At 40.0% G+C, this 15,217-nt stretch overlaps 2 protein-coding genes across 6 annotated transcripts; one reads left to right on the top strand and one right to left on the bottom strand.

Moving 5' to 3' along the window:
* The first annotated feature begins 61 nt into the window (after nucleotides 1-61).
* On the top strand, nucleotides 62-8,053 carry LOC114448099 (B-cell receptor CD22). 2 transcript variants are annotated; one of them, XM_028424812.1, is made up of 17 exons: nucleotides 62-215; nucleotides 718-792; nucleotides 881-1,285; nucleotides 1,704-1,961; nucleotides 2,048-2,296; nucleotides 2,760-3,023; nucleotides 3,110-3,394; nucleotides 3,628-3,900; nucleotides 4,143-4,415; nucleotides 4,783-5,046; nucleotides 5,138-5,213; nucleotides 5,293-5,359; nucleotides 5,454-5,581; nucleotides 5,745-5,802; nucleotides 7,109-7,200; nucleotides 7,280-7,331; nucleotides 7,766-8,053. In XM_028424812.1, exons 2-17 carry the CDS (start codon nucleotides 744-746, stop codon nucleotides 7,997-7,999), a joined length of 3,027 nt encoding a protein of 1,008 aa, XP_028280613.1. In that variant the 5' UTR covers nucleotides 62-215; nucleotides 718-743; the 3' UTR covers nucleotides 8,000-8,053. The 2 variants fall into 2 exon arrangements, with proteins under 2 accessions (XP_028280613.1, XP_028280614.1); XM_028424813.1 differs by lacking the exon at nucleotides 62-215 and adding an exon at nucleotides 544-617.
* A 106-nt stretch (nucleotides 8,054-8,159) lies between these two features.
* On the bottom strand, nucleotides 8,160-14,958 carry LOC114448100 (myelin-associated glycoprotein-like). 4 transcript variants are annotated; one of them, XM_028424814.1, is made up of 11 exons: nucleotides 14,855-14,958; nucleotides 13,893-13,958; nucleotides 13,400-13,768; nucleotides 12,940-13,236; nucleotides 12,501-12,758; nucleotides 12,167-12,427; nucleotides 10,761-11,027; nucleotides 10,383-10,679; nucleotides 10,213-10,303; nucleotides 9,599-9,668; nucleotides 8,160-9,442 (listed from the first exon to the last, which is right to left on the bottom strand). In XM_028424814.1, the coding sequence occupies exons 1-11, from the start codon at nucleotides 14,868-14,870 to the stop codon at nucleotides 9,128-9,130; spliced, it is 2,307 nt and encodes a 768-aa protein (XP_028280615.1). In that variant the 5' UTR covers nucleotides 14,871-14,958; the 3' UTR covers nucleotides 8,160-9,127. The 4 variants fall into 4 exon arrangements, with proteins under 4 accessions (XP_028280615.1, XP_028280619.1, XP_028280617.1 ...); XM_028424818.1 differs by having other exon boundaries at nucleotides 8,160-9,322; XM_028424816.1 differs by lacking the exon at nucleotides 14,855-14,958 and adding an exon at nucleotides 14,578-14,624.
* Nucleotides 14,959-15,217: the final 259 nt, after the last annotated feature.

Below are 15,217 nucleotides of genomic sequence, written 5' to 3'. Positions count from 1 at the left end.
TTGACACAAAGAGGAAGTGAGTGGGAGTTTGACTGATTAAAAAGAAACCTGACAAAAGAAACTCTGTCTTTACAAGAATAAAACATTGCTCTCTGGATTGCTTGATTGGACATGCAAATTTTTGGTTTCTAAATGCTGCTTCTCAATCAACTTCCTTTTTTAAAATCTTTGTACTTTTGCAATGATTGTGTGCTGCTCATGCTGCTGTAAGTGAGGTAAGAACAAGCTTGTTGTTGTATCATTCCGTGTAAATGGTTTACCAATATGCCCAACTAATGTACCTGAATCGCTGTGTCTGTTTGTGAGAATCAGTCTGATCAGTTTTGATTTCTGAGGATGTATTCAAACAGAACGTGCAACAAATTATATAGTAATAGTGGAGAGTCGGCTGGATTCAAATCTCCGATCCCAAGAAATTTTTTTTTTAGCAATATCAGATTTAAAGTATGGGGGGAGAGATTTTGAATAGCAGACAAAAGTTATTACAGAGCACAGATGTCAAATAAAAATAACGTTTTGTTTCCCTTCTAGGAATTAATTTATTTGTGTGTCGAAAACACTAAGCCGCACCAGCATTAACACAGGAAGAGAAAATGTTAATTACTCTAGAAGAAGAAGTAAGAAGCATAGCATAGAAAACAAACACTCCCTTGAGTTTACACAAAATATAAATGACACTAAAAATACAATGTGTACAATGTGTGTTTTTTGTTGCAGAGATCAACCTTTGCTCCTGTGCAAACATGCATCACCATGTAGTTAGGTGCCTGCTACTTCTGGTGCTAATACAAAGTAGGTCCTTCTTCTCTCCTCCACGATATATAATATAGTCTTTCATATTTAATACCTGACTGTTCCATTCTCTTTTTCATTTCTACAGATTTTTCTGGTGTTTATCCCGCTATTCCCCAGTTTATATTGGACTACACTGAGCTTAAAGCTGTGGAGGGATCCTGTGTTGAAATCAAGTGCACCGTCCAGCAAGCTCTTAATACGTTTGGTGCATACTGGTTTTGGATAAAAGATGCTAAATACATAGAAAGTAGAAAAGACTTTGATGGCATCAACATATACAGTACAAATACAGAAATCCGTCCTGTAAATGAAAGCTTTGCCAACAGAGTAGAATATGTTGGTACAAGCTGGACCTCAAACTCACCACAGAAACTGTGCAGTGTTTTGATCTGTGACCTGAAGATAAGTGACAGTGGAAACTATTCTTTCAGATTTGTCAGCCAACAAAATAAATGGATTACTAAACCAGCAGCAAATCTCAAAGTTGACGGTAAGTAGTATCAAAATAGACTGACTTCATAATGTGAGGAAATAATAAAAAATAAAATGTATTATTTATTTTTGAGAAAATATGACATTACAAATAAAGTTATTTACTATCTTAGAGGCAGATAATATGCATCAACAGCTGTTGAATTGTTATGGATTAAAAGGACTGGTGTTTATGTGGGCACCTTATGTTTATTTTTTGCTGTAAATATTAACATGGGAATTGAGTTTTTAAAGCCTCTAGTGGCCATTTTAACAAATGCATAGGTGGGCATGTAGACTATGTAGCATTACCTGGAATCCGTTTTGACTGCAGTAATATCATATTGTCTAGGTGTAATCAATTACAGCTTATATTACATATAATATATTGTATATATTATATCACAACACATATTTTCTTTCTTGCATATTTTCAGAAAATCCATGCCTGGTCACTTTTGAGACACCACCGCCTGTGGAGGAAAATGCAACGATAACTCTCAAATGCAGTACTTCATCTAAATGTCAGTCTTATCCACAAATTAACCAAGCTGCAACAACGGATGCAGGGACATCTAAAAGCACAACATACAGTTTCTCTGCCAGCTGGACTCAGAATGGGACAGTGTTTTCATGTCAAACGCAGGATAACAAGGACCAGTATCTGATTCGTAATATCAGCATTTCTGTAGAATGTAAGTTCATAAATGGAGTTTGTAGTCTTCTGATACAGCAAAACAAAAATCTACCGGTACTCCTCACATTTTATTTTTGTTCACAGATGGTCCTAAAGAAATTGTTGCGAAGGCAAGCTCTGAAAATGTAAAAGAAGGACAAGCTGTGCATTTCTTCTGCTCTGGAAAAGGGAACCCTGGCCTTACATTTAACTGGTCTCACAGTGGCACAAATCTGAGCAACAAGGCCAATTGGACGATCCCATCAATTAATGATTCGCAGGGGGGACAGTACAGTTGTACAGCTCAAAATAAACATGGCCGCCAAACATCAAACATCACTATTAATGTGCAATGTGAGTACCTCCTGTTTTATTTGAATTTTTAATGCTGACATTTCCAAAAAAAACATTCAGCAATAATTTGGATATCCTGGATATAAAGGTTCTAATTGTAAGAATCAGAAAAGCCTTTTTAAAAGGCAGCCCTCTTGTGGCCATTACGTGAACTGCAGTACAGTCAAGCAGTCAAGCAATTGTCCTGCACTAAAATGCTTGGTATGGAATGTATGTGGTGTGATGTATCGCTATGATTGGCCTGCTAGCTTTAACTTTGCTCTCCTGAATGGCTCTTGTGTTAAAATCTTCAAAAACATTGACGTAATTTGCAAGTGTAAGACAGTTCCATCAGCCTAAGGACTTTGGATTATTTATTATTATTATTAATATTATTTGTTTTGCTAGCAATTTTTAAAAAATAAAAATCCTCTAAAAATCTTCTATCATCAGGTACTCAAACTGCTTAATTCTTCTGTTTTAGATGCCCCTTATGTGAAGATACTCAGGAACCCTGAAAGAAGTGACATCACAGAAGGAGAAAAAGTTACTTTTGAATGTATTGTGACAAGAAGCAATCCACCTTCAAGAAGTATTGATTTGCTTATAAATAGTTCGCTTGTCAGGCAGAGTGGAGAGAGTTATGTTATAGAAAGCATCAAGCCTGAGGACAGTGGCAACTACACATGTTTAGCTGAAAATTCTGTGGGTTCAAGAAAATCAGAGAACTCTACACTTCAAGTGCATTGTAAGTTTCACACCCCCATGTCTTATATATGTAAACATATAGCAACACTATCAAATGCTTACCAAAGGTTATCTCTGTTTATCCAGTCAGGCCAAGGAACACCAAAATTGATATCGATGGTGCTAAAAATGGGAATGTGAAAGTTACTCACGGTCTCACATTTACCTGTAGCACTAAGGCATATCCTGCCCCACAGTACTCCTGGTACCATTACAACCAGAATGAACCCTCAGTGTGGGCCTTCAAGGGACACGAGAGACAACTCATACTGAGTAATGTACAAAGAGAAGATAAAGGATGCTACGTTTGTAACGCAACTAACACAATTGGTAAAGGGAACCCAAGTACCCCCGAGTGCATAAAAGTATTGTGTAAGTATTGTAATAAGTATTATTATTATTATGTATTGTATATATTATTATGTATTGTAAGCATTGGGTTAAAAAAAGGTATAATGTGTTAAAATTCACAGTTCACAATGCTAACCCATTGCAAGGTTATTTAGAAATGAGAAGTGAAACTCAGAACAGAGGTTGGCTGTTTATAAATTACACAATATCAAACAAGACTAACTGACAGAAAGCCATCGACTTTCTCTGCACAGTTCCTCCCACCAGAGTCAGTCTGTCCATGGACGCTGAGGTCACAGAAGGTCGTCCTGTCACAGTCACCTGCACCGCTGAAAGCTTCCCACCATCAACATTCAAGTTTTCCATGCTACCTGATCAACATTCTATAGATGAAAATCATCAGACCACGACAAACACTTATCACTACACATTTAATGCAACATGGACCCATGCAGGGAATTACACCTGCAGAGCCACAAACAGTGAAGGATTCAAACAAAGCACTCAAAGACCTCTGGTGGTGAAATGTGAGTAATGATGGTGCAAACATCGTTTTTATAATCAGATCAAAACCAAAACTTTCCATTTTAGATTATCATTTTTTTATCTCAGTATAAAACACAACTTGACCTCAAATGGAAGAAACTGATAAGGTTCTTCACTAACTTAAAAGACATTGCCGATGACACCATTTCATCTTGCATTGAAAAAAATATTGTGACATAACATAATGATGTCTCTTGATTTTTTTTCCATATTTGCATTAAAGACGCACCCAAAGATGTGAAAGTAGAAGCTCACCCTGGTCTATTAGTAAAAGAAAACACGTCATTCAACTTGACCTGCAGTGCTCGTTCCAACCCAGCGGTGACCTCTGTGTACTGGATGAAGATGGATAATGAAAAAAATGAACGTGTCTGGAGGGCTCAGGGAAGCCTCATTGTGAAGTCTGCCAGTCCTTCTGACAGCGGTCTGTACAGCTGCAGGGCCACAAATGACATCGGATCTAAACAATCGCAGCAAGTCGAGGTTAAAGTCAAGTGTGAGTACATGAATGCACAACGTAAACAAAGTCATCTCTCATATTGGATGGTTACTATAGAAATCATATTTAACTACACATCACCAATTCTTACTAAAATCATTGTTATTATAAGACTCACCTCACACTAAATAACACAAAAGCACAAGTTTATCAATAAAAATAATGATCATTATTCAATACAAATTTCTTACACATTGGTGGTCTTCACAACTTGTAAAGGTGGAAGTCTTAATTTTTAATAATTAATTAATTAGAGTTCTTACAATCACAACATCCACTTAGGGCTCAGTTCAAACAGCCCATGGCCATTTTACAACTTTATTCTTATAGAATATCTGTGTCTTGCCTCTTTGTCCTTGCTTAGATGCTCCAAAGCACACAAAGATTGTGCAAGGAGCAGAGCAGCGGGAGCCTGACGGGACGCGTTCCGTGCTGCTGATCTGCAGCAGTCACTGCTATCCTCTGGCCACAAAATACACATGGCACAAGAAATTGGCGGACAAGAAGTACGATGTAATCGCTAAAAAGCAGAACGTAACAGTGACCTCACAAGAATCAGGAGAGTACTACTGTATCGCAGAGAATGAGTTAGGTCTAAGACATTCTGACCCAGTGGTGGTATTTGATGGTGAGTGATGTCAAACTAACCAAAACAGATTTAACTCTGTAGCAGTGTGAAATAAACCACTGTGTTGACACTGTGCCTCTTCTACACACAGACCGGATGAAGACATGGAAGATCGTCTTGTTTTGTCTTCTTTTTCTCATCATATTCTGTCTTGTCTTGTTGTTCGGGTAATCAATGCATATTCAATATTCAGATTTAAATGATTTTTCGTGTGTTATAAATCCTGTCCTGTTCTTTTGTCTCCAGATACAGGAGGAAAAAATCAGCTCAACAACAATCCAACACAAACACACAGCCGCCATGTGGTTTTCCGGTTCGTATGCACGATGTCTTCTATCAATATATTGAACAGATCTGGGCTAAAAAACAAATACGACTCACGCTTTTTTTTTTTTAAACTGACTCAGGTTTGGTTGAGCAGAGGCAGAAATCCGCTGAATGATGCTGAGCCTTTCAGGAGCAGAGATGACCTCTTGCCACAGCAGCCGTCCGGTCCGAGGGCCCAGCGATGTCAGGCTGCAGGACCAGACACCACGTAAGCGGGCACACACCATCCCAACCCAGGACAAGGAACGCTTTGTCAGACAGAGACCGGGATGCTGCTGCTCATTCTTCTGTCAAAGCGTCCATTTAAGATCATTCAAAGTGCACAATGAGAGTCTGCCTCATCATTTATTATACTCTGTGTCATTTCACAGGCCTGCATCCAATGTCAGCACTGTTTACAGCACTGTGAATCTGCCTCAGAAAAACCTGGTGAGTCATGAAAAAAAGAAACTCAGTCAATGAAAGCACGTAGGAGACATTCTAATAGAAGAAGAACATATAGTACATTGGTTTTTTATTAAAGAGTGAAATGTTATCTTGGCATTGATGTTGGAAACACACATGACAAAGATGTGGGCTGTGACGGGGACGGGGGACGAGGGGGGGTGGTAGTGGAGCATTAATTAAACTGTACAAGCAACTATTATGAATATTAATTAAGGTTTACAAATATCCACTATATCCCATATGATGAACTCTGTAATACAGCGACTTAACCACACTTAAACAAATATATATGGACTTACATTTGAATAAGGATTGGGATTCAGGAATACTTTTTCATGAAATGTCTTAATATTGTCTTAATATTTAAATACATCACTTAAATACTTGATTTAACTGGAATTTTTTTTTACACAGAAAATGTAACCTGGAGTATCCACAGATGATATAACTAAAGTTAAAATACATTTCTATAAATGTCCACTATGATGGTCTATAGAAGGACTTTACACAATGTAGAGAAGATTGAAGCAAGGCGTCTGGACTTGTAGAGTTTTCTTTTCGCTGCTCATCCAAGCAGCTTCATCAGTTCTGTTTGGTGGGGAAACATGGTTAATATGTGGTTGCAGACTTCAGTGGGTGAGTCTGGGTCAAACTTAAAAAAAACAATAGCACTAAATGTTTGCTGAAGCGTAGGTGATTCCTGTAGTCTGCCAGTTTCCTAGAGGTCTTTTCATGTTCATGTTCCCTCACCAATCGTAGGGTGTCCTTCCCAAAGTGATTGGCAACATGTTGATGAAACAGTTAGAACTGATGAAGCTGCTTGGATGAGCAGTGAAACGTCTTCAAGAAAACTCTACAAGTCCAGACGCCTTGCTTCAATCTTCTCTACGTATGATGACCTGGATGACTGAGATGCTTCATCAACAAGACTTTACACAATATTATACCTGTAATCACAACATTTGTCGGAACCTTTATGACTTCATATAATTCACTTACACACTTACACTTCCCAAACCTCCACTTCAAGCATCTGCCCTGGCCTCAGTCAGCCCTTATTTTAGTTTGTTAAGCTCCATTTTAGTCAGGCGGATGAGTCGTATAATAAACCAAGCTGTTGCTTTTTCCTCTGTGTGCTGTGGCTGTGTCCTCACTGTCAACAGATGTCTGTCGGTACAGTAGCTTACATTGAGGAGAAATGAATCGACCTCTATTTTAAAGCCAGAATGAACAGTGGCTGCTGTACATTGACTGATGTCTGCATGTCTGTTTGTTTCTATCTGCTCAGGCTGCATCTGCTCAGAAGCCAGTGAAACAGCACAGACACACAGACAATGATGCCCTCAACTACGCTTCTCTGCACTTTGGGAATAAGCACACGTGAGAATTTCTGTTTTTGCAGGAAAAAATACATGTGTTATTGCATGGCAAATTTCATGATTATTTGTTTTTTTTATAGGAAAGAAGCAAATGATGTGTACGCAAAGGTGTCCAAACCAAAGGCTAAAGAGGTCAGAAACCTTTTTTTAATGCTTTCTTATGTGTGATATTTCAAATATTAACAAAATGCTATTTCATACTCTTATACCTGTGTTTGAGTGACTGTCCTCACGTTTGTAGCAGTTCGTTATAAAATTATTATTTACAGCAAATCTAGCCCCTGCAGAGTGATCTGGTGTGAACGTGAAGAGGTTAAACTTGCTATAAAGCCTATAACACCTGCGAAATTTGGGTATAATGCAAATGGACTTGTCTGTCTTTGTTGTGGTTTTTTTGGGGCAGCACAGCAGAACCTACTTTTAATCTTTTATTTTTATCGTGTGCTGCACGCTGTGTGCCTCCACAGATGTACTGAAGAGACAAAGAATCTCATGTTGGCTTTATAAGAATCTGATGTGTCTGTTATGAAATCAAACCGCACACACCCCTCTCTGCTGTTTTCTAGAAAGAACAAGAGAAGCAAGGGACTACTAGAGACTATGAGAATGTCAGTGCAGCCTGCGCGTCCGATCCTCAGAATCTCTGGGAGTCTGAGTCAGACACCAGTGAGGATGAAGTGGAGGTCAACTATTCTCAGGTGACCTTTAAACCAAGGCATGGACACAAGAGAGACAGCAGCACCTCCAGCAGCTCCAGCAGCTCTGATGATAAGACTCAGTACTCTGAGGTCAAACTGTGAGTGGGTGCAGGAAGATTAACTCTTGCTAAGCTGTACATAAAAAAAACAGTCTGTACATAAAAAAGTTGAACTAGACTGAGTGTGATGTTGTAAAGCTGTGCTGTGGATGATAAGGTGTGTGTGTGTGTGTGTGTGTTTTACTATGCAATTTTAAGAAGAATTTTTTTCTAAATAAGCTCAAACACATATATGTATTTTAACAAAGTTATCAATAAAGTTGTGAACAAATATCACTTCCGTACCTCTGCACAAAGGTTTAAAATGAACTTCAAGACAAATGTTAGCACTGCATTATACAGAAACCTACACTACTACACCTATAGGCAAGATTAAGACATTACAGTGAGGTTAAAACATATAGGTGAGGTTCATATATATATCATAAGTCAACTACCTACTGTACAGTACATGTTTAAAGTGGCAGTCTCAAAGGTTTCTGTTGATTCTGGTGACAATTATCACATATAGGCTGTAATTACAAATGGCTTTTTGAACCTCATGGACATCCAAATCTATAAGAAAGGGTTAGGGCCACTGTAAAAAGGAAAAAAAGGATTACAGGATTGTAAAATATTTAACCCCCCCCCCCTTATTTTTTCTTACAGTGGCCCTCTTTTCAGGTTTTGATTTGTCAGTCAGGCCTGATCTGAGCACCATAAAGGGAGGATCTTCTCTTTCAATGTGGACTATGTTGACTGACCAACTAGGATCTATTAGCAGAATGCTGACATTTAAAAATAACACCTTCACCATCAGAACGATTAAAGAACATAACTCCATTCACTCCTATTCATTGTTGGAAGTTGGACAGATGGGCTCTGGTGTCACCATCTACCTGCCGTCTCTGGCAGGAAGATAACTGTAGTCAGATACATCTCTAACCATGAAAACTCACCAATAGATGTAAATTCTTCAAAATTTCCACTTTAAATCCATTTCATGGTATTTTTCTAAGAGACAGGTGGATGGATTGATGAAGGATGATAACAGAGACATCAGTCAGCAGCTGGTGCTGTCACTTTCGAGGGCAGATCTTACCTTCACTGCTGCAGAAACTGCTCAGAATTCCCAGCTGGGAATCAACTGAACACTGAAGTCCTGTGTTTCTGTTATGAAATCCCCTAAATGTTAAGCAATCACCTTTTCACTAAGACCATTATCACCTTTTCCTTGTTCCAAATAAGTGTCTACACATGCTTCATCTGCCTTTGCATCTTCTTCGTTGGTACTTCCTCTGCAGTGCAGGCGAACCTCAGCGTACTCGGCTGTCTTGGAGGCCAGGCCTCTGATCTCACCTTCCCCGAGCTCACCCGCTGATCTGGCCTGGAGTTTGGCAAAGTCTACATTAGCATAGTGAAGAGGCTCTTCAGTTTTACCTCCTTCCTGTTTCTCCTGCACAGCAGCTTTATCAGCAATAATCACATCCACCTTTGAAGATTTGGTCTACAGAGAAGACAGATATTTGTTTCATAAACATAACAAAAGGCCACGTTTTATTCAGACAACTAGCTGTAGTTCTAAAGCCACAGCCACCACACTGCGTTTGCAGGTTCCTGTTTTTATGTATAAATATCTTACAGCATATGAATGTAGACTCACCTCATTGGTTACCAAAAAATCTGATGTGTCTGTGCGGTTCTTCTTGGGTGAAAAGCTTCCTTTCTTTTTACTGAAAATGAACACAGGAAGTGGTTTTATCATTATCTGCCTAATAAACACAAATATGCACTTTTTGCTTTTAGGAAATTCAAAAACATAGTTTAAAATAAATAGACAATATTTAAATTTATATCTGCTCATCACTTCGTTCATCTCTTATGCATACTTTGTACAAAGGTTATACTCTGATAGGCAATGGTGGGCGGTGCTTGCTGTGGATAAGACCAATGTTTATGTCTAATGTTATAAAAATGTGAGTTTTAAGATAATCTTTTTCTAACCTGATTTGATTTGATTGCCAAATCCAGCTGTGATAATAAAAGAAACTTAACTATGAGAGAAAACAAAACTTATAAGCAGTGAAAACAAAACAGCTAGCAGCGTCAGAGGACTCCCAGGGGTCAGGGGCAGGGCCTTTTGCAGCTGTCTCAGTCCCATCATCTGATGACATCAGGCAATATGATCATATGTTCTGTTCAACATAACCATTGTCTGGAGGATGTCTTATGTCTCTGTTAGTTAGCAGTAAACTGCTTCCAAAATGTGCTTCTCACCTGCACAGGTACAGCAGCAGTGGGATGCACACCACCAACATCCCCAGTGCTCCGACTGCAGAGCCGATAAGCAGAGATACACCATGAAGCCCTGAAAATCCCCCAGAAATTTGTGAGTGAAAGAGACAAAAGTTGCAACAAAAATGACAAATCTGAACATGTTCCTCTACCTAGCTGAGTTTCACTGGCGGACATATTGAAGGTCATACTATCAGAGCCCAGCGAGTTTGTACTGAGGCACACCAGAGACGGCATGTCTTCATCCAGGTGGTACAAAGTGATGACGCTCCTCATGTCCACACCTCCCAAGTTTACTTCCCGGATCGGAATGTTTGCAGAGTTATTGACAGGTTCCCCAGCTAATTCCCAAATCAGAGAGGGGAGTGGGTTTCCGTGGCTGTTGCAGGTACATCGGGCCAGGGATAAAATCTTGACGCAGCGTGAAGAAGGAAGGATCTCTGGAGCAACTGAGATAAACAATGTAATCACTACATGCACATCTTTCTTAGGCTTAGGCTTAGGCTTAAAATTAATTCCAAAATTCGTACATGTGACATCGATTTTGGCAGGCTCAGAGGATTCAGCTCCGTGGACATTCAGAGCTTCACAGTAGTACAGATCTTCTGAGAGTTTGGTCACGTTGAAGGTGAAGTCTTGCTCTGAACCCACTGTCTCCTCCTCTGTTTTTGACACCCTGAACCAGGTGAAGTTAGCTGCTGCTGGATTGGCAATGCTTTCACACGTCAGAGTCACGGAACTGCCATCCACCACAGGACCAGAGGGGTCGACTGACACCGAGATGTTCTTAGGAGGATCTGAAAGAAGTCATTCTCCTGTTATTACTGCATCAAAAAATGGGCTACATGTTCTTTCAACTATGTCCCTTGAGATAATCTGTGGGGGGTACTCCAGAGGAGTATGGGGTACTGGGCTCACTGCTTTATGCCCCATTTAGTCCCCGTACAAACAGAGTAGGAGCTTGGTTACAAGCAGTAAGTCAGCCTGGTTTCTGGTGGAGGTTGGAGTCCATAACAGATGCCTTTGTCACCATCAGCACATTTAAACCAGATGCTCCCTACAAATGTTCTCTTCTGACAGGAGCCAGGTGAAGGGGCTTCATGTTAGGTTAGGAAGCCCCCTGGGCACCAGGGTTTATGGGCATGTACAACAGGGAAGGCCCAGAAAGGCCACGACAAAAGTGGGTTTGGGAATGCCTCTGTACTCTCTGAAGAGGCTGGTTGGAAGGAGAGAGAGGTCTGGTCTTCCTTACCTAAGCTGCTCCCCCACAACACCACAGCAGATATAAGCAAAGGACAAAATCTGAATGGATGTTTTGCTCTATACTGTGTGCTGTTGAATGTATGAAACAGCTTTTAATTCTTTGTGAAATCACAGAAACAAATCTGGTGATTCTTCACATGAAGGGGACATGAAATCTAAAAATGTTCCCTCATCCTGATGTCAGAGGGTCTTTTTTAACTTCCTCATTTGATGGCTTGTGAGGCCAGCTTAGGCCCAGAAGGTAGGGGAGGAATTCCAGACCTATTTCACAGACAGAATTTATACAGACAGGCTCGCCAGACTGTCAATATCTATGTATAGTCAACATATTTCATTTGTCTTTTTGGGGACATAATCTTTGTTTGTCTTTGGAAATGACAGTGTAATGAGGACACAAACTAAACAAAACATCCACACATCACATTAACACACTGGGACACATGAGGGCACAGCAGAGTTCAGTCATGATGTAACACTGACACAGAAAGGATTTTAAGTTAGTCACACTGTATGACAATGTGTTACTGTCCACAACCCAGACACTATAGTGCTGCCCTGTGAAGCAGTCTTGGCTGAAGATCCTGTTTGGGTGAGCACAGCTGGACATACAGTAGACACACATTCAGCACATCACTGCATACATACAGACAGGTCTGTTGTTTAATGAACTCACACTGAATGTCCAGCTGAATCTTTGCTGACGTCTCTTCTCCGAGGTCGTTTTTTACCGCACAGTGGTAGTCACCGCCGTGGCTTGGGTCCACATCGTCAATAACTAATGTCGGTCCAGTCTCTGTATCCACTTCATCACCCCTGTACCAGGTGTAGTTGGTCACTGGTGGGTTGGAACGGCTCCTACAGAGCAAAGAGACTGAGCTGCCCTCCAGGATGGGACCGCTGGGTTCGACCATTACCATCGTTTCCTTTGGAGAAACTGTAAAAAAAAGTATTTTAGTTTGGTGCACGTTCCAGTGCATGTTGTTCACTGTCTGTTTATTCTGACTTACACAGTACGTCTATCTGAGTGATGGGCGAATCCTGGGTTCCATATTTGTTGCTGACTTTGCAGTAAAAAAGGCTGTCAATTGCTGACACTGTGGTTAAAAGCCTCTTCTTAGTCCCCACTGCTGCCATCTCATCTCCATCCACTTTGTACCAGGTGTAGCTTTCCACGGTTGGATTTGCGTTGGTGTTGCAGGTCAGAGTCACTGAGCTGCCCTCATTCACAGGACCAGAGTAACTGACTGATGTGTTATTGGGAGGATCTGGAAGAGAAATTTTAAAAAGTCCATGTATTTAGTCAACCAGCAAGCACCTGATTCGTTGCTGAATCCTGTTCGGATCACACTGACTTCTCAAATCCACTTAATTTGTAGCTTCTCCATAGCTCATCTAAACATTCTGATAAACCACATCCGAATCAATAACAAAAAGAATCACACTCACACACAACATGGAGAGTCATACTCTTTTCGTACACAATGTCTGTGTTTCCTGCTTGTCGGCTGTAGAGCACAGAACAGGAGAACTTCTGTCCATTGTGGAGGTAAGAAGCAGTGAAGTTCATGACAGAGGCTGCGGGTTTAGCCTCCATATTCTCCTCTATGTCACCTACACTGGGCGTCCAGGTCAGGACGGGAGGAAGAATAGGACAGGGAGCAACGGCCGAGCAGCTCAACGTCACCGGAGTCCCCTCCTCTACCTCCAGCTTGGATGGAGTTAGAGTGGGTTTAGGTAGCGAGTCTGAAAAAGAAGAAAGACAAAAGGTAAGCACAAAAAGATTATTTATCATGCAAAGACCTTCAGAAACAAACTTCATCTCCACTATGTCCACACAAAGCTTAAAATATTGGTGGTATCAGTGAAGGTCTGTGTGTTTTACATGTTGTAACGGCACATAACAAACCTTGTGCAGTGATGATAACACTTGTTTGAAAGTTGAACTTGAGCAAGTTGTCGCACTGCAGTCTAAAGTAATAGTGGTCATAATGGTTAGACGGCAGGTTGTCGAAGACGGTGGTGCAGTCTTTCTCACGCAGGACCCCGGTCAGGTTCCCCTGTAGGATGTTCAAGCTCGTGCTCGCTCCTGTGAGGCTGGAATCAAACACCTGGGTTCTGCTCCAGCTGCCTCTCTTCCAAATGGCTTTACACGACTCATCCAGGTGTTGCTCCCACTCTGAGGGCAAGCTGAAAGTGCAGGGAATGATCACACAGGATCCACTCAGGCCCTCCACGGTCTGTGGCATGAAGGCTGCCCACTGCTGGCAGAGGCTACCTAAAGTGCAATACAAACAAAAAAAATGCAACAAAAATGCAAAAAATTATAAAACAAGTTGTTCCAAAATCACGACAAAATGCAAATATGTTGATAAAATGTTTTTAAATGTAAAACAGCATACCTGGAAGTAGACAGCATAGGAAGACAACCTTTATCGCACCTGTCATGCTTTTCAGTTCCAATGATCCTAAAGAGAGGTACTACACATTAGAAGACATTCATTAATATGACAAGGTTAAATAATCCATCGTGTACTGATTAGTTTTAAGAAACAGTAAGTTTATTTATTTATTTTATTTATTTGTATTGGTGAAAATAAGATTTTCAAGTCGATGCTTAAGCTTGCACATAGGTAAAATATTTATCTTACAGAAAATATTAGAACATTAAACAAACTATCAGAGAGTAAATGATTGATAAAACAGTTATTTTAATTGTAACAATACATTTATAACTAACAGGGAAAAAAATGTGCGTCCCCACTGATGGCAAAGTAATTTTTTAATGTATAGCTTATCTGCAATTCCACAGAACTTTTCTTATATATATCTATAATACAACCCTAACCCTAACCCTAACCCTAAACATCAACATGTTTTATTGTGTAGAAAACTGCAAACAGATCCTAAAAGTGATGTTGTGTAAGTTGTAAGAGACTCGACAGCTAGCTGTTATTTACATTTTCAGGAACTCTTACCTTAAAGTCACTGGTGTTGCTCAGCATACGAAAACAAAATTAAACACATCTGAGATTTTTCAAGCTAAGTTCATAACTGATTTAATATCAGGCCAAGTCAAAGTTTTACCAGCATTGATGAGTAAGTTGTAGGCTGACAGCTGAATCCTCTCAGACTGCTGCTGTCTGGCTCGCACTTTTTGTGTCAGTGTGTGTGTGTGTGTGTGTGTGTTTGGGGGGGGGGTCTTCGCACAATGACTGATTCACTGCGTATACTTGAAATGTTTTCACACTGCTTTTTACAACTTTAAAAAACAACAAATAATCTCCATTATTTGTATTTTTGTTCCCTAACACTGTTAATTCAAAACAGCACTATTAAAAATGAGAATTGGGAAATATCCTACCTGTGAGTGAGGCCATCCAAAAATTAACTTTGAAGACAGGTGACTAAAGTAGATTTCCACTGACCTGTTTTCTGTGGTCTGCAGAGAACTTTACCAGTGTCAGCAGCAGCAGCTTGAGAAGAACAGGAAATTGCTTAATATGCAACACAACTGCAGTAGATATGAGCACTATAGTGTTGTCTTAAATGGCATCTCTTTTCTGCTTTATCAATATAAAAATCACAATCTTTTCATTCAGCAGACCAGGAAGTCAATGATGAAAGTACTCTAAAATATAGAAATCATGAATTGTGTAGTGAGTGTGAACCATTTGATGTAGGTCACTCTCTGTTTTGCAAATGCTCCATAATAGAAAGAAAGTCA

This window comes from Parambassis ranga, chromosome 16, assembly GCF_900634625.1.
Source record: "Parambassis ranga chromosome 16, fParRan2.1, whole genome shotgun sequence".
In the NCBI taxonomy this organism is placed as follows: Eukaryota; Metazoa; Chordata; class Actinopteri; family Ambassidae; genus Parambassis; species Parambassis ranga.
The sequence above is the reverse complement of the archived record's forward strand: the minus strand, read 5'-3'. Positions and strand labels throughout refer to the sequence as shown.